The sequence below is a fragment of the Temnothorax curvispinosus genome, unplaced genomic scaffold (genome assembly GCF_003070985.1).
Source record: "Temnothorax curvispinosus isolate PA1 unplaced genomic scaffold, ASM307098v1 QBEX01008590.1, whole genome shotgun sequence".
Lineage (NCBI taxonomy): Eukaryota > Metazoa > Arthropoda > Insecta > Hymenoptera > Formicidae > Temnothorax > Temnothorax curvispinosus.
This window is the reverse complement of record NW_020218370.1, coordinates 319,093-344,624: the sequence shown is the minus strand read 5'-3', so window position 1 is coordinate 344,624 and position 25,532 is coordinate 319,093. Positions and strand designations below refer to the sequence as shown.

Genomic DNA, 25,532 nt, shown 5'->3' with positions numbered 1-25,532 from the left:
CCGAAGAAGCTCCGATAACGGTTCAAGTTCGTTATGATGTACAAACAGAGAGAAGAGAATTGATAAGAATGTCGCGTTGCCTGTGATGAGTCAAACGCTATTTGTGTAGCTATCATAATCTCGAATATAGTTGCAAAGTAAAACCATTTGAATTATTCTAAATACTTTGGAACTTAAATGCAAAAATACAAATTTTGTACAACGGATTAAAGGAACTATATCTTTTTAGAGCACATATTTTTTAATTACTCATCGCAAGCGAAATAAGGTTGAGGACGATCGTTCATTAGAAACGTTCAGTTGATAACGAAAATGGGTTCAGTAACTGATACATAAACCTGAGAAATAAACGATTATTTGCGGTTTAATGATTTTGCGTTTATTTCTGATAAATAATTTCGGCGCGTTGTGGTGGAAAGAGAGAGAGAGAGAGAGAGAGAGAGAGAGAGAGAGAGAGAGAGAGGCAGCGGTGAGCCTTTCATCATAGAATTCGCTCGTGATGCGAGAGAGCTCATTACACACCGGACGATTTAATTTGGAGTTGAAACGCTGGTCTGCTGATATTAATATCAAACGATTATCTCGCTCGATTATTGTTATCGTCGTGCGATTAGCGGGTGGATTTATGCGCGCGCATCCGCTCGTACAAGTTAATAACGCCAGTTATTCCGCCCCGATATAACAAATATTTATTATATTATCAGAACGATACTATAGTAAAGTAATTTCAGCCGCTCCAGATTCAACAAAGAGGTCTACTAAAGCTTATATTTCCAATCTTTTAATTCTTTATCTCTATGTAGCTTTGTTTAAAAAGTAAAAGCCAGGATAAACTAGAGTCAAGTAAGAGTTTAAAGCATATCACAAAGATTAGAAGGACATTATTATGTATAAAAATCCAAAGGCGTTATTGAATTAGTAAAGTTTTAAATGCCCAATGGAGAGAATTCTCTTTGAGCAACCGAAACTTTAAGTTGGAAATGCGAGGAAAAATAGCGATGGTTGGTTGGATTCAATCACGGCGATCGATTAAAACCATTCTCCCACGCAATCGCCTTAGTTAAAGAAACTCCCTCGAAAGAAATCCGTCTTTGCTTTAAAGCTTTCCTCTTGTTCTCTCTTTCTCGTTCTATGTAGCTATCATCCTTCTTTTTTTCTCTCTCGCACGTTATTATCATCTCTGAGTCAAACGGGAGGGAGTGTGACAAAATAAGAGCAGAAATAAGAAAAGAGAAAAGCGAGCAGAAGGTAAATAAGGAGAAAATAATTCGAAGACGACGCCCTCCTAGGTTGACGTTTCTACAGAAAGCGTGAGAGGGACAAACGCGGAAGTGACTTGGAGGTGGCTTAACTCGCGTTATTCTCGTTGCAGTTGAAGCAAACGACTACTTGCATCATTGGAGACACCTCCCTTCTTTTTCTTTTCCTATTTTTTTTTTTCTGATTTCTATGCACTGCGGTCGACTTCCGGTGACTGCGGAAATTTTATAGGACCGGATTGGGATACTGGCATAAACGGGTGAACTTACCAACTACTAGAGTTTACATTGATTTTTATATTTCATTCTTTCTTTTTTTTTTAAATTATAAAATTACGTTTGTTTACTCACCGCACTTGAAGCACGTTTTGTGCCATTTCAACCCACCGGCAACCCGCTCTTCTGCAGCGTAAACAGAATTGCCACATTTAGGGCATTTTGGATGTTCCACGGGCTTGAAAGGCATTTTTTTATTTACAGAATATTTTCTAATAATTGTCTATTCAAAAATCAACATATTAAGGATTTAAATAACTAAAATCAATAATAATAAGAGAAGTAACTAAAATTAATTTAATTTTTTATTTAATCTCTAAATGCGAAACACGGTTTGTGATAAAATTTAATTATAGAACAGATGTGATTAAAGATTAATTGATAATTAAGTAATATTAATTAATATGTGTTATTTAATTTCTATGTTTTATTTTTCTGAGTTCTTTAAAAGTTTTATCTATATTTCAGCGGAGGAATTTAAAAATGTTCGATTCTGAAATAATAATTCGAAAAGGTGAATGAATAAATCGCATTTTATCTCGTTTTTTTTCCTTCTATATACTCTTCCAGATTTATCAGTGATACCGCCCACCACCCTCGCGCATCATGTACGCCGTAATAACGAATAATGCGGGGCAGTTAGACGGGCCCCGACCCCGCTAGTCCTTAAGTGAAAAGTGAGCCCTCGTTTCGTGAAGCACCCCTAAGCCGGGATCGTGCACGCGGGACACGCAGTGGGGATCAAGTCTTCCGAAGGGGGCGAATAATATAATCGTTACCCGCGGCGTTCGCGTAATTTTTCTTTTTATAGCATGGATCGCGATGCGTCTTCCCTCGGCGTCGATGACATCCGCTATTTGATAGCGATTTAGTCCCTTTTGTCGCGAATTGAAAATTGTTACTTTCATAAAATATTATATATTTTTGCTGTGAGATGATTTTTGGCTGTCGTAAATATATAGAGAGTCCATATATTGTATTTCCAGGATAAGCATTGCAAATTTGTGCATAATATGCATATTATTGACCTTTTAAATTTTTGAAAATATTGTTACAAGAAGATTACACTTTTAAATTTTCATTGTTTTCGATTTTGCCGAAAGTGATAATGCTAAAATTTGAAATAATAAATAATCATATACATATATATATATATATATATATATATATATATATATATATGTATACTACATACTTTTAAAGTCATTATGTATAATTAATTCTACACTGATTGAAAACTATTTATTTTTTATCATGAAGTCTTTTTAAAATAATTTCCTTATATTTTTTATATTGCCACACACGACGTAATGCTGCATCGCTTGCGATCCATATATCATGTCGCTGATGATAAAATCGATGTTAGCAGGAAGACGGTTTATGTCTCGACATTTCAAGCGAAAGTATGTTACTTATTACTGGCTGACGTTTCTATCATGAGATATAAGCTAACTTGCTTATAACTCCATTACTTATTACACTCGGTACTCTTGCGAGATCAATAAAGAGCTAAGAGCAGAGAGAAAAAAGCTATATTTGTGGTCGTATAATATCACTCATTCGATAACCTATGCACTTCATTACACTTAAGTGCATTGCGCGTCACATTCATGGTAAGATCACATTTATTATTAGTCGGGCACACAACATTGACAGCTCTAATTTTGTTTCCTTGCGAGACAAAATTATATTTGAAAATTATGTATCATTTTTTTGTTTATCTCTCAATCCTCTTTAATTTTCTTTATGATGTTATGCAATAACGTTTCATATTTTTAATAGTATAAAGACACAGTTTTTGTTAAAGATATACTATACTGTAATACATACAGTGTACGTACATGTTTAAGAAGCACTATACTTACTTGTACATTGTTTCATGATAATTTGTACATGTCTTTCCTGAAAAATATATTACAGAATATTGAAGCAATTTTTGCCCAAAATATGCCCTTTTGCATTACATAAATTAACGTTAATCGCTTCGTTAATGGAAGCTGTAACGCAAAAGAGTTGCAGAGCCTGCCCGCAGGCATCTGTGTCGTTCACTATCTTTTGGCAGCCGCGTTCCTTCGTCCACCTTCTTCCTTAAGGCCAGGCCGATGGCTGGCCCGGCCTCCCGGTTCCTTTGAAATTATAGGCGCTTTACGGTACTTGCTCATAATCATTTCATGCTTCGCCGAAGCATCGACTCCAGAACGAAGCTCGACCTCCGCTCTGCACGAAATACCGTGGAGGTTATTTACACGGTAAATACGCGCCTCGCGAATGAATCAAGACTAATTTGACAGTTTTCTAATTTTGCTCCGCACGTCTTGGAAGAGATGCCTGCTTTTTTGCGCAATTTTAATTTGAACTCCTTGTGTCCGAAGTTTAATGGAGAATGAAGTACTGTCCTTGTCCCGTTATCGTCAATTCGCGTTATAGGTAAATTTCTATATATGAATTAAATTTATTTCACTGATTTTTTGTTTCATGATTTTTAATAAACGACGTTGTATTTGTATGATATATTGAGATATCAAATTTCAAATGATTTATTTGGAATTATTCGGTCGTATTATAACGAAGCAAATTTTATTGCGGGTACGCAATATAATGATTATTTAATTTATTATATATATAATATATTATAATTATTATAATAATTATTAATTTTATAATGATACAATAATGCATGGTAATTATCCGTTATATAATAATTCTATCATGAGTTTGCTTTGACAAGTATAATCGTCTTAAATTTTATGACATATATTGCGGTGATGGCTCTTAAGTCGATTGAAAGCTCATGTCATACGCGTAACGCGGATATGTCTTCTATATAGGACGCAAGAAAGCAATAAAAGTCTTTACCACATCACGTTTGATAAATTCATCTATATGTCACGCTTGAAATAACGTCCAATTTCAAATAGGTATTACAGGATTCTAGCAAGTGTCTCCGTTCTCAAAGTCGAAGATATCGAATTTGCATTTTTTGCATTTGCATTTTCTTTTCTCCGTAGGTAATGAATTTGCATTTTCCAGACGAATCGTGGAAATTGCGCGATTCTCGCAGCGATGACTATATTTCGTCTCCGGTTCTGATATTACACATGCATGAAACTCTTATCGATGCAGATCAGTTATTTCCCGGTTTTTCTAATAATAAAATTTTTCCAAAGTAGGAATATATATTTATTCAAATTAATGTGGAACGGTTTTTACTGATTCGTTATTCTATCAATGACCAATTCTGTTCATTTATTTGAAAAATATTTTCTTGAACATCGATGTATGATCACTTTCACAATCAGCACTAATTATAGTTGTTACTATAATACTTCACGATAAAGACAGTGTTTCCTCGTTATTATACATTTATATCGAGAACGCTTTGTATGAAACTAGATTGAAGCTATTCACATTAGTGACAATTATTGAATGTCCTTTAAATTATATTCTTAATTCAGATTGGTTAATATTCCATAACTATTAATGCACTTATTCATAGGTATACGAATCTTTAACCTAGCAAAAATAAAACACCAAGATCAAATTGAAAGCTGCTCGGATATTATTCGGCTCCTATTCAGGTTACTAGAGTCTGATATCGGCTGCTGAAATTTTCAAAGCACTCTGTGTCAGTTTCACATCGCGTCGCGTCGCGTCGAGGATGTCTGCTCGCGATGAACTCCGGCAGAAGCAAGACAGAGCCGAGGATAAAGCGCAAGAAAGGTCGAAGAGAAAGAGAGGGAGAGAGAAAGAAAGAGAGAGGGAGAGAGAGAGAGAGAGAGAGAGAGAAGTGCAGCGATATTCGAGTGGCACGGGGAAGCGACACGACGGAATTTCAGAAATTGCGCCCGACATTTTCGCATGCAGTATATGTGTATATATAGCCAACCGAGCGACAGTTTCCTTCTGCTTATCCTCTACGATCTTCTTCTCTTCATCTTCATCCTTATCCATTTCTTGTATACTCCTTCCTCCTTTCAAACTTTTGCGATTGAAACAGAGGGATGTACCGGCGAGATATTCGGAAATCGGCGATTCCGTTGAAGACATCTCGATGTTGCGATAGCGATTTCGAGTTTGAGTGAGTTAGCGTAAGACTGAACGCGTAAACCTTTACACTGCAAATTCAAGTGTATTATTTTAACTGAGGCTTTTACACATTTTTTGCCGATTTAAATGACGTCATTTAACACGATTGAACGCATTAATACGATTAAACGTATATTAATTTATAACATTAACAAAACATATGTAAAATGAGCTTCAGTCAAATGTGTCATTTTTGAACGTTTATGCGTGTAGAAATAACACACTTGGATTTACAGTGTATAATATACCTATAATCGTGAATTACGCAAAATTTTTAAATATTGGCACGTTTCAGATAATATTATATAATTTTCAGTTTAAATTTCTGATGAGTACTAGACAAAATATTCAGTTATTCACAATACTGTTTCAAGGATTAAAACGCCTTAGAGACTCTTGGAACGCCCGCGCCGTTCGCGTCCTCGAACCAGATTCGCGGTGGATTTTCCGCGGAGAGAATTGCGAGTTAATTTCCCGTGCGGTCGCCTCCAGCTCATAACATCGGCTCGTTGTCGTCGTCAATTATTTTTAATTGCGCGCCGATCGGGGCTCCAGGCTTTGCGCGGCGTGCATTAAAATGCGCTTGGGTGTAAAATTGAAGCTCGCGAGGTCGCGGTCGCGGTACACTGTATCTCCGTCGACGCGATAATGTGATTTTCAACAAATAATTTTGATTCTCCCCTGCTCATTGTACGTATAGCGCTCTCACAACCGCCCAATTCGTTGCGAGCATTATTTTGCGCGGGGGGTCATCAATGATGGACGAGTTCGTGCTTGAAATCATTGCGAAACGAGAGATTGCAGGGGATGGCCGGAGGGATGAAGGGGAGACGAGTGATTGGAAAGGGGAGAGGCGGCCGGCAGGTGCGTGGCTGTTCAATATTCATCGGCGAGAGGCGTCGAAATGATTTTAAGTGCCTGCAGAAATTGCCGCGGCACCGGCGTTTTCTGATAATCTGCATTATTTCGATCGCTTTGATCGCCGCTGCTTTAATAATATGTAGATTTATGTTTTCATCCGGACGGCCGTAACGGCGGCAACGGCAATGGCAACGGCAACGGCGGCGGCGGCGGCGGCGGCGCGTCACTTCTCCCGTTCTGACACAGTCCGACGGGATGTGGAAATTATTATTGAATTATTTATTACATTTTAAGTAGCGGCAGAACGCGTCCTTCGTTTACTGAAACTTTACGTGAAGAACAGTGTTAAATGTAAAATAAATTTCATCGCTATAATTACGTTCGTCAGGGTGTTAGTAATGCGATTAAATGGTAGAAAATTACTTCCGTCATCTTATATCACTATATTTTAAGGATCCTAAAGTAATGCTGAAAGTACTGTGAAGTGCCATAAGCAGCATCTTCATTAAAGAAATTTAAGGAAATTTGGAAAGTCGTTAAAAGGATTATAAAAGATGGAAATTATATTTTGGGTCCGCTTGTAGTGGTTCTATTTCAAGTGAAATCTCTTTCAACTCAGGAGCAAAATGTTTAGAATTTACTTACTGAAAATTAGGGAAAATTTTTTCGCAGCATTTATTCGGGAAAAACATATTGAATTTGTATAATATCGAATATAATTCTCGGTCATGGAAATTTGATGTTTTTCAAAATTATCTCTTTCATGATGAAAAAGAAAAAAAATATATATTTTTTTTAAATACATCTTGCATTTTCATATTTCGCGTATTTTGAAATTTTTAATAAAAAATATCACGACAAAAATGTAAAAATTTTGAAACAAAAACTCTAGTTGAAAAATGACGTTACGAAAATATTATATTTTAAAAATTAGCTATTTTTCAATACTCTCCAAAAGTATTTCACAAGCAAGTCGCTTCAATAGGTATTTTATTCCAGAAAATAGTTTGCTCTTTTTTTTATCATATCTTTTTGGTGTACTATTTTGGTGCCAACTATGCAACGACATGCACTTCGCTGCACTCGAAGGTATTCTTTTCCAGAGAACGACTCGAGAACTAAATGTGACGATAGTTCGGCTCGATAAAAGCGGTTTCCAAGAACTTCCGAAGGTACACCGCGAAATACGTCGTTGGGAATTCCTTCCAAGCGCTCGATTACCGATCTGAAAAATCCGCGGCGGAATAGTACTAAAGGCAAAAAAACAAGATATAGTCGCCAGGAGATTACTACTCGCTCGATTGTGTCGAGCGCGTACATCCTCTTCTGCTTCTAACTCTCCCTTTTCTCTCCCTTCCCTTTTTAATAAATGATCTTTCTCTCTTCGACCGCGCCGACCTCAGAGATGGGAATCGCGTTGTCATCGAACTTATCGCGATTATCAGTGTACGGCATATATCGGCACACGCATGCACATCGTCGTATGCAGTGTCGCCGGTACGGTGCAAGGAAGGAAAGGGAGGGTAACATTGATGAAAGGAGAATAGCGCATCGCAGATTCTATTCGCGCGATGAACGCGCGGATACGAGGTTAGAGAAGATAGCATCGTCGGATTAATTATGCGTAATGCATGGGACGTACGCGAGGATGCGTTTGTACGTTGCACCAACGAGAGAGGGGTATGGAGGGGACAGTCAGCGCATTCAATTATCGTCGTTACGCCGGGAGTTTACAGATGTTTCGACGATAATCGCGTTGCTATGCGGCTTCCACGTTCATCGTATTAAGTGTTGAATGCCGGCGGCATCAAGAAGGAACGAGGAAGACGAAGCGAGAGGGTGAAAAGGAAACACGGGGAGAGAGGGAGCGGGATTTAATTAGACTCGTTGGAAAAATTAACGCGGTCCGCTCGAAACGAACTGGCAGCACTTCAGATATCCCCGTGTCGCTGTTGTTCTTCCGCGACCGCGGAAATGCACCGCTGCAATCCGGCCGATGCAATCTGCGGAGTGGTCCGCCGTGATGCACGCGGCAGTTGCGGCTCGATGAACTTCCCTTATTCTCGGTCATAATCGAGACGATTACTCGTTGGCTCGCAATGTGCTTACTCCTACGAATTTTATTTCAAGAGATTTTGACAGGATTTTTTAATCTCATGTAACATGAGATTTAAAATTTGTATTAAAAAGGTACTACTGAATTCTTTTTTCAATGTGTTGAATTACAAGAGGCATGTGGTGATATTACAATAAAAAATGTATTTTACCCAAGATTTAACACATTTGCGACGCCCGCGAAAATGCACAATTTCACGCGCAATCCACACGAGTCACCTGCTATCCCCCTTCGGCGGCGACATGACGCGACTCTTGTTCTTTTTCTTCGCAATTCCGCATGGTCTTTTTTTTGTCGACAAGCTGATAGGTCGACGGGGCGCACGCGCGACGCCGCAGGAAAAATCGAGCGAGCATCGCCGGTAAACACTATAAATCAGCTTAATCCGCGCGTGGAGCGAAGCGAAGGGGTTGGGATGTGTGTGCGTCCGCGTGAATGTAGGTTAACGAAGGCGAAAAAGGAAAACAATTTTGGTGTCAGCGTTTCGAAATTTGCAAACCGCGCGAACACGACGCGATCCTATCGAATAAAAACAACGTGCGTTGCAACGGGTGAAACAAGACGAATTAGAGTGGGTGCAGATCCCAAGAACTACAAGGCATACGCGTAACGTTTAAAAAAATAACAAAATATGACATAATCAAATGGGTTGTTTGGATTTATCTGCCTCTTTCTTTATATTAGTATGATAATCTAAACATAAAGAAATTCAACTTTTAATTTTTATAAAAAAATAAGAATGATTATTGCATCATTGTCAGGAAATAATATCCGTTTTATATACACACGACATGCAAGTTTTATCGACTACAATCTAACCAAATACTTATCTATTCAACATATATCTATCTATACTTTAATCTAATTTATGATGTGATGCACTGCATGTATCTTGGGTTGAATCTGCTCTCGTTGGTCGCGAACGTTGCGATTTCCACGTAATCGCGATCGTAAGTCGACGCGCGTCTCCGCGCAAAACAAAAAAATTAAAAAAAGAAGAACAGAAAAGAAAAAGGGCGCAAGAATGGTCGTCCAGTAAAGTGTGCGATTTACGTAAACTCAATAATAACGCGGCGACGTCCGATCTTGGCATACCGAACGTATGTGTTCTCGGAAATCGCGATGCACTCCGGGGTGAGCGTATATACAGTTATTGGCGCGAAATGCAAGAGGACCCATCGGGGAGCAGCACGCCCCAGTGCGCACAGAGCGTGATCGTTTCTTTCTCTGCTTTCAGGCGTAGTCGGAGCTCGGAACCTCACGATGGAGTGCCGCAAGGGTCGACGGAAAGGAGGAGCTCCGATCCTCGGCAGTCTGCTACTTGCGTGGCTTTTAACCAACGGCTGCGCCGTCGTCGCGCGAAATATAGGTGAGTGCGAGAAAGTATTTACGATTTCGGTCCCGCGGTTCCTTGCCGCGGGTAGCCCTCCACCCCGACAGCCCCCCCTCTTGATCTTTGCGCCAATTAAGGGGCCAGCTACAACGCGCGCGGATATTTACGCGCGGCACATCCCGTAGAACCTTTCACGAAGTTGCGACTCGCCGCAGGCAGAAGCCAGTTTTGTACCCCGCCTTCTACGTGTTTTCTTTAACTTCGCAGTGAGCACATTTTAAATTGTCACACCGGTGAGCACAACCGTTGTGCAAGATTGTCCTGCCTGGCTGGTTTTACTTCGGAAAATTGTAATGGCGAATAAAATGTTTTTCAAAAAATTCTTTGTTTGAAAGTAAACATTCTTTATATATACACATATGCATATATAATTTGAATAAGACATTAATTGATAAATAAGAAATTATTAATTACCAATTAATAAAAATCGGGAGTACGGTTATAAACTCTTTTTTTTACCGCAAAAGAAAAAAATATAGAAATTGTGCACAAGTGTTGGATCATTTTGCATCATTCATCAGGTGAATTATTCAAAATCTGATTTAAAAAATCTTTATTTGATCCGAGTCGTCTATTTCAGTCGCATTTTTAAAAAACTTAATTATGTGACGTAACTTGCGCCGGACTCGAGCGTGTATATTCTCCTATAAATTTTAAACGGGGTACAAAAATCGCCCTCGAAAAGGTTAGTAACGAGGGTGGAAGTGGCTGTGACGTGTACGCGCAGGAACGGAAGATCGTTGTTGCCGTAAACCCCGGAAAACCCCGCGAGATGGATGGGAGGTTTGGGCCGGCATGTTAAGTCCGGGAACATACCATAGCACGCTCGTAGAATTAAACCGTTCTCGTGCTAATTGATTTAGGAGACCCCGTCGGCATATGTGTGTAAGTGTATGTATGTCTGTGTGTTTTGCAATGCAGCACAGCTTCTTGGTAATCCCTCGGTAACAAGAATCTTTTATTCTTTTTTATAAGATACTTACAATTAGTCGATATCTTTCTCATAAATTGTGAGAAAATGTCATGTCGTATTCTTTGGAAAGTTATATCTTCTATTTTTTATATACTCGTAAACAATGATGAATACTTTAATGTGCATGTGTTTGAATACAGGTTGATTGATAATAGTTATTTGTGTAACAAGTGAGGTAGCCTTCGGCTCGTGCGTAAACTCCGCACCCGGGAATTTTCATCTTTACACACGGCTTACACTCCCTATTTTATGTTGCAAGTGCCTGGAAAGTGGTCTATCACGCACGCGCAGCGTGCGTAATGGGGCACATTCCATGCACGTGTTGCATAAACGTTTTTAGCCTAGTTAATATCCATATAGATACACAAATCAATCTTAGTTTGAAATGTACTTTTGACGTATAGACTGCGTAAAACGTATTTACTTTGTGAGTGAGCGCAGTAACGAATATTTTTTACAAAGTAGCGTGAGTTTTGCTATTTTGATGACAATGTCAAATGGATAGCACTTCTAAATTGCCCGATTTGTATATGAATTTCTTCGGCACGCATATTCTTATACTTTCAATCACGTCTACCTTTTTTTTGTGATTCTGTCACCGCTTACGTGGTGCACACGCGTGAAAGTAAAAGTTTCTTGAATGGCTTTTCGGGGTTTGAGTATTTCCGTCGAAAAGAATTCCGCTCAGACGCCGACGGGGCGTCTACAAATTTCTCTTGGGACTATTTCCGCGCTCGCATATTAGCCCGACTGCGAGCCTAGCTGCAATCTCCGACGACGTGTAACTGATCGCGGAAGTTGAAGAAAAACCCGCATTGCCGAGCTACTTCAGCCGGCGCGCGGCGCGGCCGAATGCGCGAGGGGTGTTATTTTCTGTTCATAAATCCAAGACTTTCCGACGAGAAAAAAAAATATCCGCGACGTTGTTCGCACGATGCGGTTAGGAAACTTATTGTTAGGTTTAATTTGAACCGTGGAACCAAATGAGAGTCTTTGGAATCACGTTGAGCGTAAACGTAATTCTTTTTACGAATATTTTATCGAAGAAAGATTAAACTTTTTTTTCAGCCAAATAAAATGACAAACGAAGTCGATACAATTAAAATATCGCAGTCGTTTCGGTAATTTTTATGAATATTTGTCGATTCACCATAATTAATTAAAGACCCTTCGTTATACTCTTATAATTAAGGTGTAATAATAAGCATGGTATCTTGGTCGGTGCGTCGCGCAAATGAAAGAAGGTGAGGAAATGAAAGAAAGAAAAGAAGAAAGGGCTGATGGCTAGCGCTCGATAGGGTTAGAATGTAGAGATTGAACGCGAACATTAACGAGTGGCGAAATTTCGAGAAGTAATTTCAGACCGACGTGTTCAAAGATGGGTCGCAGTTGAGACATGTAGGGATCAGAAGGGGAAAGATCGATGAAGATCTGGCGGGAGAAAGACGACATGTCCTCTCTATTCCTGTGCGATTATCATACACTTCGGTGCACCCAATTCATGCAGCTATCATCGCAGTTGCGTTTTCAGTGTTCTGCCTTCAATCCTTCCTTTCTATCTATTCCCTTTGCAGATATAGACATATGTGCACGCATACATGTGAATACATGCACGCATACGCGTGCAGGCACGCACGCGGGCCCGTGAGAGAATCGCAATAACAAGTGATAGATAAGTCAGAATCGCTCGCGTTGTGCAGCCGAGACTCAGAAGAGGCTTTTGTGTGCTCTCAAAAGTAGATAGATAGTTAGGATGTCGTGGATTCGATACCGTACTCGACTGCATTTTCATTCGAAATCGCGGAGACGCGGTATACGAGTCGAGTGACGGAGAATTGGCAGCGCTTATGTTGAATCAGGCTTTCACACTTGAGTGCGCATCTTTGGAAATAATTGCGATATGAGACGAGATGAGTACATCACAATAATACACTATTCATCATCGGGTTAATTTCTAATTATATATATAACTGTAAAATATATTAAGACACATTTAATAATTTTAAAATAATATTTATTTTTATCAGAATGTTGCGCCGAATTATTGACTAATGATTGATAGATATTTGACGGATGACAAATAAATGTAAAATGAGCATGAAATGTAAAGGAGATAAATTAATAAAATCAAATTAGTAAATTAAATGACATGATATCGCATTGACAAGATCATATTAATTTTATCACGAGAGAATATTGCAGAAGCCTTTAATATTGGAAGCTTGAGAGAAATAAAAACCGTCGGGGTAGAACTCACTCTTAATTACAAAAAATTAATTAAACATTTCTCAGGATGATTAATTATTGAAAAGTTCTCTTATATTTTACCATCTATTTCAGGAAATAAAGGCTGTCGTATTTTTTTGTATAGTTTAAAATTGCTTAAAAGAAGTGCATACCTGATGTTTTAAATTTCATGCGATTTCATGAGAAGTTAGGTGGCGTGTAAAAGTCCTGCTTGTATTCTTCCGCGTCTTTATTCGCCACGCCTTTCCTTTACATTTTAAGCAAGTATACGCGCATCATTTCAGTTATTCAGCAATTAGCTTTTTACTACTGCTCCGCTCGTCATAAAACCGAAAATGATTCCTCTTAGCGAGCGTATAAATATGCCGGCTCTTCGAAAAATTACATAAAACCTCGATAGCCACCACTTTGTAATCTATCCTGATGACCGTCGTAAAACGTTAGTTAACGGTAGGAAGGATGATCTCGATCGGGCTGACCTCGCGAATAACGCGCGATAAAATTTGCAGTGGCCGCTATATCGGCATCGAAGCGACGCCGAAAGACGTCGTTCACTCCTGGCTACTCGTTCGCGACTACTTGCTCTGCTAGAATTTTTACGAAGAACGGAATTTCCGGTCTTTACTGATCGAAAATAAAAACAATATGATCCCGTAATATTTGCAGCTCAACACTAATCGTTATATTTAGATTGGCTTTATCGATCAAATTGTTCATAAAATTGTAAGTAATCGCTCGTAAATATCGCCCGCGATACATCTGTATTATGGAGTATTCTGTGTATTGATACAATAGAAAGATAAACAATTTGATCCGCAAGAATAAATATTTCCCCGTTTAAAATGTTGAAATTTATTGGCCATTTAAAATTGCTTGTTTATTTTTTTTATAATAGAATCGATTAAAATTTGATGACCGTAAATTCTAAGATCTTTCAAGATTAATATTGTCACATTTATATCGTTTATAAATAAACAATGCCGCCTATATGATATTTTTCTCCAAATGCACTTTTTGACTTCGATTGTTTCATATCATCATTCTATAGGATAAGATCTTAAAAGATCACATATATGTATTATTTATAGATGAGTTTCAATATTCATTCAAGAATATTCATTACATAGAAGTTGTATATTTCACTTTTGGCCCAGTTTTTTGTCTCTCCTGCCATGGAAACTTTACTTGTTACATAGGCGGTATTGTTTATTCATTGACGATACGTCGATTATAATTTATTGATAGAACTATTCACGAATATTCAATATCAATCATTTCACTTCCAGAAATGCTAAACGTTCAGTTATTGCTTGTGTAATTTGATAATTCACTATATATTGTAAACAGTTGCCAGTTTGCTTTATATTTCCACTGATGTTGTGGATCATCACCTGAGACATACGCCGTGAAGAGATTTCATCTCTTCTCTTCTTTCCTTGCTCTGCGACGATGAGGATTTATATGCGCGGTAAGGGGGAGGCGCTGCCGGGCAATTTACGGCCGCCACTTACATGGCGTGGCGCATTCTGGGTAATTAATATTTACGCCGGATAGATCGGTAATCCTATTATACACTCGGCACAACATCGAGATAATAAAAATTGTGAGCAACGCGTGATTACAGAGTGCGTCGAGTCCCCGAGGCGGGCCGAGTTTCTCTCCACGAGATAACATTCTCGAGGAAAAATTCTCACGCTTCTCCAGCAACCTTCAAGTTTGCAACTATATCTTTCGATATGCTAAAGAACGAAAGAAGTCTAGGAGATGTGCCGAGATATTTGATATCGGGTGCAGTAAATAGCATAAAGTCCATTTTAAACGTATTTGATTGCAGGAATAAACGTATTTTGTTCAAATATTATATTTACATGTGTACATTTTATGTACATGTAAATGTATAAAATCTTGAATATAATATAATATGTTAAGACAAGAACGATAATTGTTTTTGTCATTAGTAAATAATATTTTGACGTAAAGGTATGGGAAACAGCAATTAATTTAACTGTCGAAATACGTTTCTGTATTAATATAAGAATTTAATAATAATACGTATTCATTATTTTTTTTAAATTTTATAAAAAGATGAGCTAATGAGAGAAATGCGTATTTTGAATTGAAATAAATTTGATACAAGCTGCAAATTAATACCGCAATTAAATACTAATGGGATATCGATAATATTTAAAACACGTTCAGGAGAATTAAATGCATATTCTGTTATCAAAATATCTGAATTCATCATAGCTTAATAAATACTAATGTGACATAGCAAAATCGAAATTGGAGAAAACGCAAATAAACTGAAAGTAGTCGAATAGATCACGTGACACGTCAATTTCGCTAACAAATAATTAAGTCAATAGCCGCAAACCATATTAATCCACGTCATATATTAATAAAATTTTCATATATATAAATAAATTGAGAGAAATGACAGAAACGGTGTAACGCGTTTAGACACCAAGATACATCTTTTTTCACCAAATTGGGATATCTGTCCTGGATTCGAATTGGAACATGCATGAATAATAAAAAATCGAGTACAATGTTATTTTTATCTTTTCTTGACAAACCATTTTAACTCCGGTCGCTTCGAAGAATTCACGAGGGCGAAATTCACGGTGCGAGCTAGCGTCATTCACTATGCGCGTTTCCTTCTACTGTAAAGCTGTGTCAATGCGACGAATATATGGCGTCGGTGAGATAAGCAAAATAATTCCGACGTCTATTGTTGTTTCGACGGTCGTTCCGCTGGCGAACACAGTCTCCGGCTGCGGAACGGCGTTGTGCCAGCAAACGACCGGCCGCGGCAACTCTCGCAACCCCCTGCGCGTCCACCCCCGTCTCTGAATCGACGACCTCTCTTCGTCTACCTAACCCGGAGAGGACCCGTGCGTGGCTCGTGACGGACTTCGGTGCCGAAGATTTGTGACACATTGGCAACACGCGGCGGTCCCAATTTACTGCGCATTACCTCGCCTATCTCTTCACCTCGCATTTCCCTCCGCCAACGTTATATCCACCGTCGTCTCTTTCTTACGTCTTGAGCCGTTTACTCTTTCTTTTTTCCGGCTCGTATATATCGACAGTTGCGCGATTTCTCTACCTCTATTCCTTTGTTTTTTTCGTTGCTTTTTCGAACTCCAATTTTGCCATCTCTTTTATTCTTCTTTATTTTTATTCCTATATTTTCCGTTTCTTCCTTTCTCTCTTTTTTATTCGTTCTTTTTTTAGCATTTTAATATTTTAGTTGGTTTTTTCTATACTCATTATTATTTTTATATTCATTTCCTTTAAAATTTTGTCTCATCATTTTCTTCTTTCTTTTCTCACTCTCATTTCCATTGCCATTGCATATTTATCTTCGTTTTATTCTTATTGCGTTTTTTTTCTGATACCACGTTTACAACACACGTAGATCTCCCTTTGTTTTCTCCAACCAAAATTTGTCTATTATCCCTCGTTTTACAGGCTTGCTATGCACGTTCCTGAAACCAACGTGTACAAACGGCGGCGATCACCCTTCCGCGTTATTCCTTGTTCGTAACCGCCGCTACGTGACTAATCTGATTCCCACCCACGTGCAAACGCGGGACCGTGTTTCATCTTCTCTTTCTCCTCTTGTCCTCGTCCTCGTCCTCTGTGCTTTAACCCTCTCGCACTGTTCCCGCCGAGTTCAATGAGTTTCACGCGAGCGGGCGCGCGGGCGCGACGCCACCCGTGCACCCGTCTAAATTTAAACGAGCGACGCGCCAGTGACGCGATGATTCGATCGTCGATATAGCGAGTGCGGTGTTAAATAACATCGTGCATGAGAGCAATCGATAAAGTGCCTAGACCTCACGCCCCGGTAACCCGCGAAACGGAAACAGATCGCAACGGGGCTATCTTTACCTTGTGTTTTTAGAAATCCGACTCGTCATATAAATAAACAACTACGACTGTTTGTCATTTAATCTCTAATAGCTTCACCAATAACTAGAAACTTCTGATTTTAGCACGGAATAATTATTCAGGTATTTTAAGCTATATACATCTCTTTATTTTGTAGATTGTATTTTTATCTCTAATAAAACACTTATTATAGGTAATATGAGTTTGGCACAATAATAAGTTTAATTTTAAATATCCTGAATTACAAAAAAAAAGATGAGATATATTACTGGATAAGCTGAATTTTATGCTTCTATATGTGCAGTTGTGTGCTTCCACGACTTTTCGTAGTATTTTTCGATGATGAGTTAATTACAGATCGCTGTTTTTTCAGTTATGTTTTTCAGTAAGGAGTGATCGATGCATCTTCATTACATTACTATAGGAATAACGGTCGAGTTTCCCTCTCAATGGTAAAGCTTCTTTAACAAATCATGGTGAGCAATTAGATCGATCCATTTTGGCTCAAGCAAGGAACTTTGATGTATTTTTTATATACCTGCACCATTCTACGTTTAGAATGAACCACTTTAAGATAGAATGATTAAAAGAGATCGAAAGAGAGAATAATTAAATAGCTTTTTGTTTATTCTTTTATTTATAGATAATAAAAAAAAGCGAGTAAAGTATGATGTATCGGGTTTTATACCAACTTTCAAATCTATTATGCGTACGTAATTCACAAATATTATTTTAGAAGCGAGAATCTTGAAATTAAAGTCGTCAGATATTCTCGATAATTGGACAAGATGCACACCAGTTTCTCCGTATATGAAAAGTATCTTTCAGGCCGGTGGAACGTGGCCAAACGAAACTTCCGTGTCCTTGTTCGAGCGGGAATCTCGTTCGCTTGCCGCTCGCGTTTTCCAATTCGCGCCGAATAGATCGGTCGCGCGGAAAATAAGAGATTGTCGTGATCTCCGCGCCGTGAGACTACCTCGCTAGTAGTGATGGCTCTTGAATCAATCTTGATTTCAATTTTCAAGCAAACCAATCCAAGTGCGGGTGTATCGCTATACAACTTTACACATCCAGAAATATTAATCGATTATTCACGTTCTACTAAAATTAAACTATTTTTATTTTTCTTATATATTAAAATTATATTAATAGTTAATAATAGTCGATTTTGTATATTTTTGTTTTTTTAATCGAAAAATAGAGAATAAAATAAATATAATTTTATATTTACAGTTCACAATCGAAGGGGAAAGCATTTTTTATTCATATAGAAAGATTATACATTTAAAAATGTTGCTATATAAATTTATAACTTTTTATTATATATGTATTCGATACACGTAAATATTTATATTTTGCATATATCGAATGATACGTAGATGAATATAAATACATTAATACGTTTATAACACAAATAATGCTTGTAAAAATATTACAGGCTATTAACTGCTTCCAGAGCCTACAAAAGGATGTCAATAGAACGGAATGTTCTCTTTGTGTAAATTTCATTGGTGACAAGTGGCGCTTAGATTTCACACACATGACGTTTACTTCCGGCATACGTGACCTAGTTCTAGGAGGCCCCTCGAAAATGGTCGTCCAAACCGAGATACGCAAATTCTTGCTTGTTTTCTATTCGCATTGCAAGGCTTATGATGCTTTTGAATGTAATTGAATATTCAGCTTTTTTGTATATATGTATATTGCTATTTTCCTCGTTTTTTCGTATTACTCTCTAAAATCTGAATCAGTGAATCTGAATAGTTGATTATTCACTGATTCAGCAGTACTATTCACTGCATATTATCTCAACTACGCAGCATAGATACGATTTATATAATTTGATATAGACACGATTTTTTTCCGGTGAAATTTATTTATATGACCTTTAAACAGAGAATTAATATTTGTAATTCTAATTTCGCGTTGATCAAATAAATATATTGCGCTGTTATCATATAACTGAATAAGAAGATAAAAAGATACGTACCACCGAATTTTCTCACATATTATACTTCAATTATTTTCTGGCGCCGCCGGCCTGTCAGTTTTCGCAAACTTATCTGATTGAAACAATGCCGGATATAAGATAATAATACTGTGTTAGAACGCTAGAAAACGTAGATATTTTCAACGTGAAGAGAGAGTGTGTAGGTTACTTCCGAATATTTAATAGCACAGTTCTATAGACTAAATATACACTCTAACATATATGTATAATTAAATTGCGTGTGAAACTTCCTTGCATGTAGTTGCTGGCGTAATCATCAACAGTTAAAGTTTCTATTATTTTTACATAACGTTACATATTTCAGTTTTTAACATTAAAATAATAGTAATTTTTATTAATTGATATAAAAATTGATATATTTTATTTTCAATTGTGTTGTAGTGTTTTATTAGAGTCCCTTTAATATAAGAGTCGTGACATCTTGAGTTTCAGCAAAATAAGAGAGAAAGAGAAAGCGATATGAATGTATATTACTTGTATATCGCTTTCTCTTTCTCTCTTATATCTCTTTCTGTTTCATGTTTTGATGAAAAACGGCGGACCAATCAAAAGTTACAGCCTGTTGTCGCGACTCTTATTAGAGAGACTCTAGTGTTTTATATGTATAAATAAATGTATGTCCGAATTAAAGTTATATAAATATACTAAAAACAAGATTAAGTATCTTTTTTTACGATGTATACTAAAGATTTTAGCATATTACTAACTTATAGTTGGAAAATCACAAACCTCTGCTAACAATAAGAATATAACTTCTATATTTAGAAATGGCAGTTAAAATCCATAAATTTTTATTACGTTGTATAGCATCCATTTCAACGAGATCCATATATTTATGTGAGGCATGTGAATTCAACGCGCATGATTCCAGCAGTAATATTTTTTGTGCAATTTATAGCTGTTTCTCATTATTTATATCTCTTATAAGCTTCTTTTTTCAAATAAAATCGTGTATTATTCTTTTCTGCCGGCGCGGCGCGGCGCAGAGATTAAACGCACGCATAGAACACGAAGAGAACGTACAAAGTGCACGGTTTTCTTTTCATATCTCTCTTAGCGAATGGTATCCCGCGCTTATTCCACATGCACTTTGCGTACCCGAACGAGTTAGCGGCGCATATATTAAATCACTCATCAAACAGCACCGAAATCAAGTGGTAATACGCCGTTCTCGAATCACAAAGCGTGAACAAGCGCAATTTCCTTTTGGCTCGCGAAAAATCTTTATTCGCGCCGATTAATTCGCTTCGCCGTCTGCCGTCTCGTCGACTCGTGACTACGATTTATGTACGACTCTATCTATCGTCAATCCCTTGTCAAGAAGCGAAGAGATCCATCCCTCACCCGCCTCGAAGAAGCCGATGGCGTTTCGCCGGCGAGCGAACTAGAAGCGCCATCAGTTTCGCCCCCGCGCGTCTCGAATCAGCCGGTGTAATCGATTTCCGATTTCGGAGTGACGGCAATTTTTCAACGTTTCGTGAAAAATAACTCCGGAATAAGCCACCGACGCCGGCTTTCACTCCCTTCCATTCTCTGGTGAGACTTCCATTTCTTCCAGTATGATAAGTATCAGGCATAAATATATTCGAGCGATACTAGAGAGAGATTCTGCATTCAAATACAATCGGAGTATTCCTCTGTTTATATCTGATGATTAAAATGTAACTTAAAATATTTTCTATTTATATAATTAAAAAAAAACCGGCAAGATTTATATAAATATATCGTGCATATTGTTGAATATTTCGTTATTCAAGTATTTTCGTACAAAATTTAAAGCTATATTCCCAACAACGTAGACTCTATCTTTTTCTCCTTTTTTAAAGCTGCATTTATTGCATTCTTTCGTGTGCACTGTGTGGAAATTGTCGAGAACGTAGAATAAGAGAGCCAAGTCCGAGAAACGGAGGTGGCGTTATCTATTTAATAGATTACGTTCGGCTCTATTGGGCCTGCGTTAACTGCTTCTACGGTTCGAGACGCGAGCAATAAAAGGAGGATAATGGAGGGTTTAAAGAGGCAGAGAGAGAGAGAGAGGAGGCGCGGGTGGCCGGGCAGCTTTTCGCTAAAAAACGAGAAAAATGCGGGCCGGCTTTATTAAGACGCGAACGGGGGTGAGTCGCGATAATAAAACGATCTCCCGTGCAACTTCGGCCGATCGTGCCATTGTTTCTCGTAATGCTCTCTACCCTCTTTCCACGGGTTTTCCTTCAGCTCCCTGAAAAACCATTCTTCACCTTCCTCGCCGTTTCGTCTGCACGTTTAGCGCTCTCCTCGCTTCGCCTTACGTTCGCGCTCTTGACCCGATTTATTTGCGTATCCACGTTTGAAATCCACCTCCCGTCCGTTTCACCTCCCTCCCCCCTTCCCTCACATCCTCGTCGCTCCTTTCTTTTCGATCTGCGTTCTCGTTAACATTCATACGAGCACTGCCGAGACCTTTTTGTTAAGTCAACTCACCCCTCGAGGCGTCGGGAGAAAGAGAAGCTAAAACCATCCCTCCTCGCTTATCCTTCTCTCTGGTCTCTGGGGGTAACCGCCAACCCCCGGGCTTTCCCCGGCGAGGCGCGTCGGTTTGTTCATATTCGTGTACGGTTCGCTTGGAAGCTTTTCGGGAGCTAAATCCGCGTGTAAGCACCGCGCCGTGTACGTGCTCTCTCTGACGTTCCCTCGACGTTCGGCTGCATGCGCGTTCGTCCACGACGCGGACTCCGATTGAAATCCGAGAGCTGCCCCATGATAGCATCGTCGTCGTTGTCGTCGTCGGTGAATTCGAATTGTCTCTGGTGGAATCGATTCCCCAGCGCGACTCAATACTGCGACAGATATTAACCCATTGAAGTATATATATATCGCAGAACAAAACACTACAAATATTGAAATGCGTTGTTTTGAATTTATGTTCAACGAGAGACGAAAGAAGTAGACGCGAATAAGGCTGGTATTCATAGTCAGATTTTATATTTAAGATTGTCTAAGTTATCTTTAGATTCTGTACGACTAGTTTAATTTGCTGCGGAGTATCTAATGATGAACTTAAGACGATGTGCATAAGATCTGATTATGAATACCGGCCAAACACTGTTAAATTATAGGGTAAAATTGATGAACTCAATTTTGAGTGATTTTTAACTATTCCATATAGGTCGCTACTGCTCCTACTCAATATGTAGTTAATTTAACTAAAACAATATTAATTTGACTAAACCAATGGAGTTAAAATAATCCTATTTTGTTTCAAATTAATAAATGACGCACATGGTAGTTAAAACTAACAAAATAAATGTAACTTATGGTATTGGTTTAAATTTCAACCTCTAACCTTTAACAGTGAAGTGAACGAAATATACGAAGTAAACGAATATTCGATAAATTTTACTTCTAATATGTTAAAAAAAAGAAGCCATGCGCCTATATCTTACTTAATATACAAGTGCTTAAATAAAAAGTATTAGTTAACTTAGTCTTTGAATTTTCCATTTTGCAATTTTTTTGTGGAAATTTTTACAGTTTCTCAACAGGATAAGCAGTTTAAGATGTCATATTTTCAAAATTTATACAATATTCCTTTAAGGAGTCAAACAAGTCAATTTCAATTTCAAACATCACGACATTTGAAAATAAAATTTCGATAGAATTTTCGCGCGGTCAAGGAATAGACTCTATTGTGCAACATTTCTACATCAACGATTTGCTTGGGAAACTTCTCTTTCTTTTCTCTACCATCTGATCAATAGAAAGATGCGCGAAGAAAAAGCGTGGCCTATCGCTACGACGGAAGTTTCCGGTGAAGTTCTCGCGGGCGCATTAATGCGCGCCAAATTAAACCGGAGTTTCTTCACCGTTGCGGAACTTTAAACCGCTTTGTAAACTCGACGGTACTGCTTGTTCGAGCGAGTGTAAAGCGCCTCGCTAAAGTATCGCGGCGTATTACACGATACTGCCCCTCACCTCGATGTATCGGAACATCCTGATTTCGCCAAAGGCTTGAACTTCGTGGCGGACAAAGCGAAGGTTACATCGCTCGTCAAGCGAGAGAAAAATGTTCGGGAAACCACTAAAGCGGTGGAAAGTATTCGCCAATGTTATTCTTAGCGGTAAAACCATCATTGAATATGCAACGAGCGCCACTAAACTTTCGTCTTTCTATAGTTGTGTTTGTGACGCTCCTCCTAACAATGATGGACAGAGATTTTTATTCATTGATTATCATAACATTTAATTTCGCGATTTTAATTATGTTGATTTTCGCATGTCTTTGCAATTTTTATTATTTTATATTCAAATCGGTGGTTGGGATTATTTTTCGAATATTTTTTCAACGTTTACATAAATAATATTTTATACATACAAACAATTGATAAAAAACGCATGCATATATTTTTAAAGATTTTATTTGAAATTAATTGGTAAACTAAATTAAGATGTTTTAAATTTAGCACAATTTTTCACAGCAAACAAATATGTATTCAATGTATTTGCATTATAAACATCACCCTTTCAATAGATCGAATAGAGCCGCAGTTAAATGTTAACAATGTTAGTAGATGTATTTCATATTAGTTAAATATAACATAATAGCTCTATTAAATTTATTAATCAACTAAGTTCAACATTAAGCATGTTTGGCGTTAGCTATTAATATATCTGACATTAATTATGAGCTCACCATTGTATATTTAATATTGACACTGGAAACCCATTCACTACTCTTTCAAGCAAAATCGTCCCGTATTAACAGCGCGGCCACAAAGTAACCCCCCGCTTTACGGTGCATTAAATGTGAAACACTATATGATGTCGTGGATCTGGGCGAGCGTTCGATGAGGTAGGCGCACGGTAGACGCAAATACCGCGGGAGTTAGTACAAACGCACACGTTAGAGTATGACCCAATGAATAACGCTTATCAGCCAGACCGTATCTGACTTCAAAATGTGTAAAACGTGGTGCGCGCGATTGCTGCTATACAACTGCAACTCGGAATCAGATTAAGCGGTAGTCGCACGGGTTACATTAACCCTTTTGCCTGCAGCGTCCTTAATTATGAAAATACTTTTTCTTCATTTGCGATACGCAAATATATAATCGCAGAGTCGCTCAGTAAACTGTAGTCTAATTTATTATAAACGTATTTCAAATTATATTTTCTATTATTTTATATTATTTTTGAGATATGCTTTGCACGGTTGATTATTATTGTATCCAGTAATCGAACTAAAACATGAATGTTTTATAAAAACACAAACAGATAAATATTATATTCTCTAATGCAGGAAGCAATCACGGCATATTGCGGCATAAAAATTTAATTTAACAATATTGAAACAGTATTAATATTATATTGTTTGATCCTTTGAAAAATAAAGCAACATAATGTTTTTAAATTATTTCGTGATTTATAGCAAGATACTGCAATATTACATAACATCGTGGAACACTTTAATATCATGAGCGATATCACAGGCGGATAAGCTCGCTGCATCTCCGCGCGGGAGATCATCAAAGTGTGTACATCGCCCGTTCACGATCGCACCGTTAGACGGAGAGATAAATCCGTAAAATCTAGTTATTCCCACCGAGTTTCATTGGTGCGCTATTATTTCGCAGTAATATCTTTCGATTGCGGGACTTTACGGCGGAATCGGCGTCTCATTTACGCCACTGACAATAATACAGAGAGAACGACGAGATTCTTCCGGTAACTGCAGCGTAATAACGATCGCGGTTTTATAGTGACCGTGCGCCTCACACATATTTCTATCGTATGTGAATGTACTGAAGATACGTGGAGAAAGTAAAGCTAAAGGGATAAGATTCAAGAAGTAAGTTCGTTTATCAGTTAGAATTCAAATAACAATATCTCCATTCTAAAAGTGTTTTTTTCACTAGAGCGGAATTATATTCGCTGACGCCGCGCCGAGTCTACAAAATGAAGCGCAAGATATACAACAATAGCTCATTTATCGAGATTAATTTAAAATATAATCCTCCATGAGGGTAATACGCGTGATCTCAATTAACGCGTTATTATATCCTTTAATAAAGACACAATTGCGACAAGTATTACGAGTAACGCGATTTCTTATGAAGAAATAATGTTGTATGTAACGCGAGTATTAATCAATTCCGATTAATTTCTACAATTTATAATGAGAAACGATTCGTAATTCTATTATCTTCCGTTACGTGATTATTTTCTACAAAAAATTAACGATTATCGCGTATGAGAGGGCAAGGTAACGGGCGATCGTCGTAATTAGTATATATGCCAAGCTAATTAATCATGTTTATGAGTGGATATTGTGTGAGTGCAATGAAGAAATCTGAAAGGAGGAGGAGGAGGCCTGGGAGTCATCGAACGACGACGGAGCAATATCGTGTGGTAATTTTCTTTTCACATGTTATTTCGAT

At 37.9% G+C, this 25,532-nt stretch overlaps 1 protein-coding gene across 7 annotated transcripts in view; it reads left to right on the top strand.

The window, feature by feature from the left end:
- Positions 1-25,532, top strand: part of LOC112458001 (latrophilin Cirl-like) — a 533,024-nt gene that overhangs the window by 252,586 nt on the left and 254,906 nt on the right. For all 7 annotated transcript variants that reach the window (XM_025021372.1, XM_025021375.1, XM_025021370.1 and 4 more), the window contains one exon: positions 9,836-9,967. In XM_025021372.1, coding sequence (XP_024877140.1) covers positions 9,836-9,967 — 132 coding nt within the window. The remainder of the gene's footprint in view (positions 1-9,835; positions 9,968-25,532) is intronic.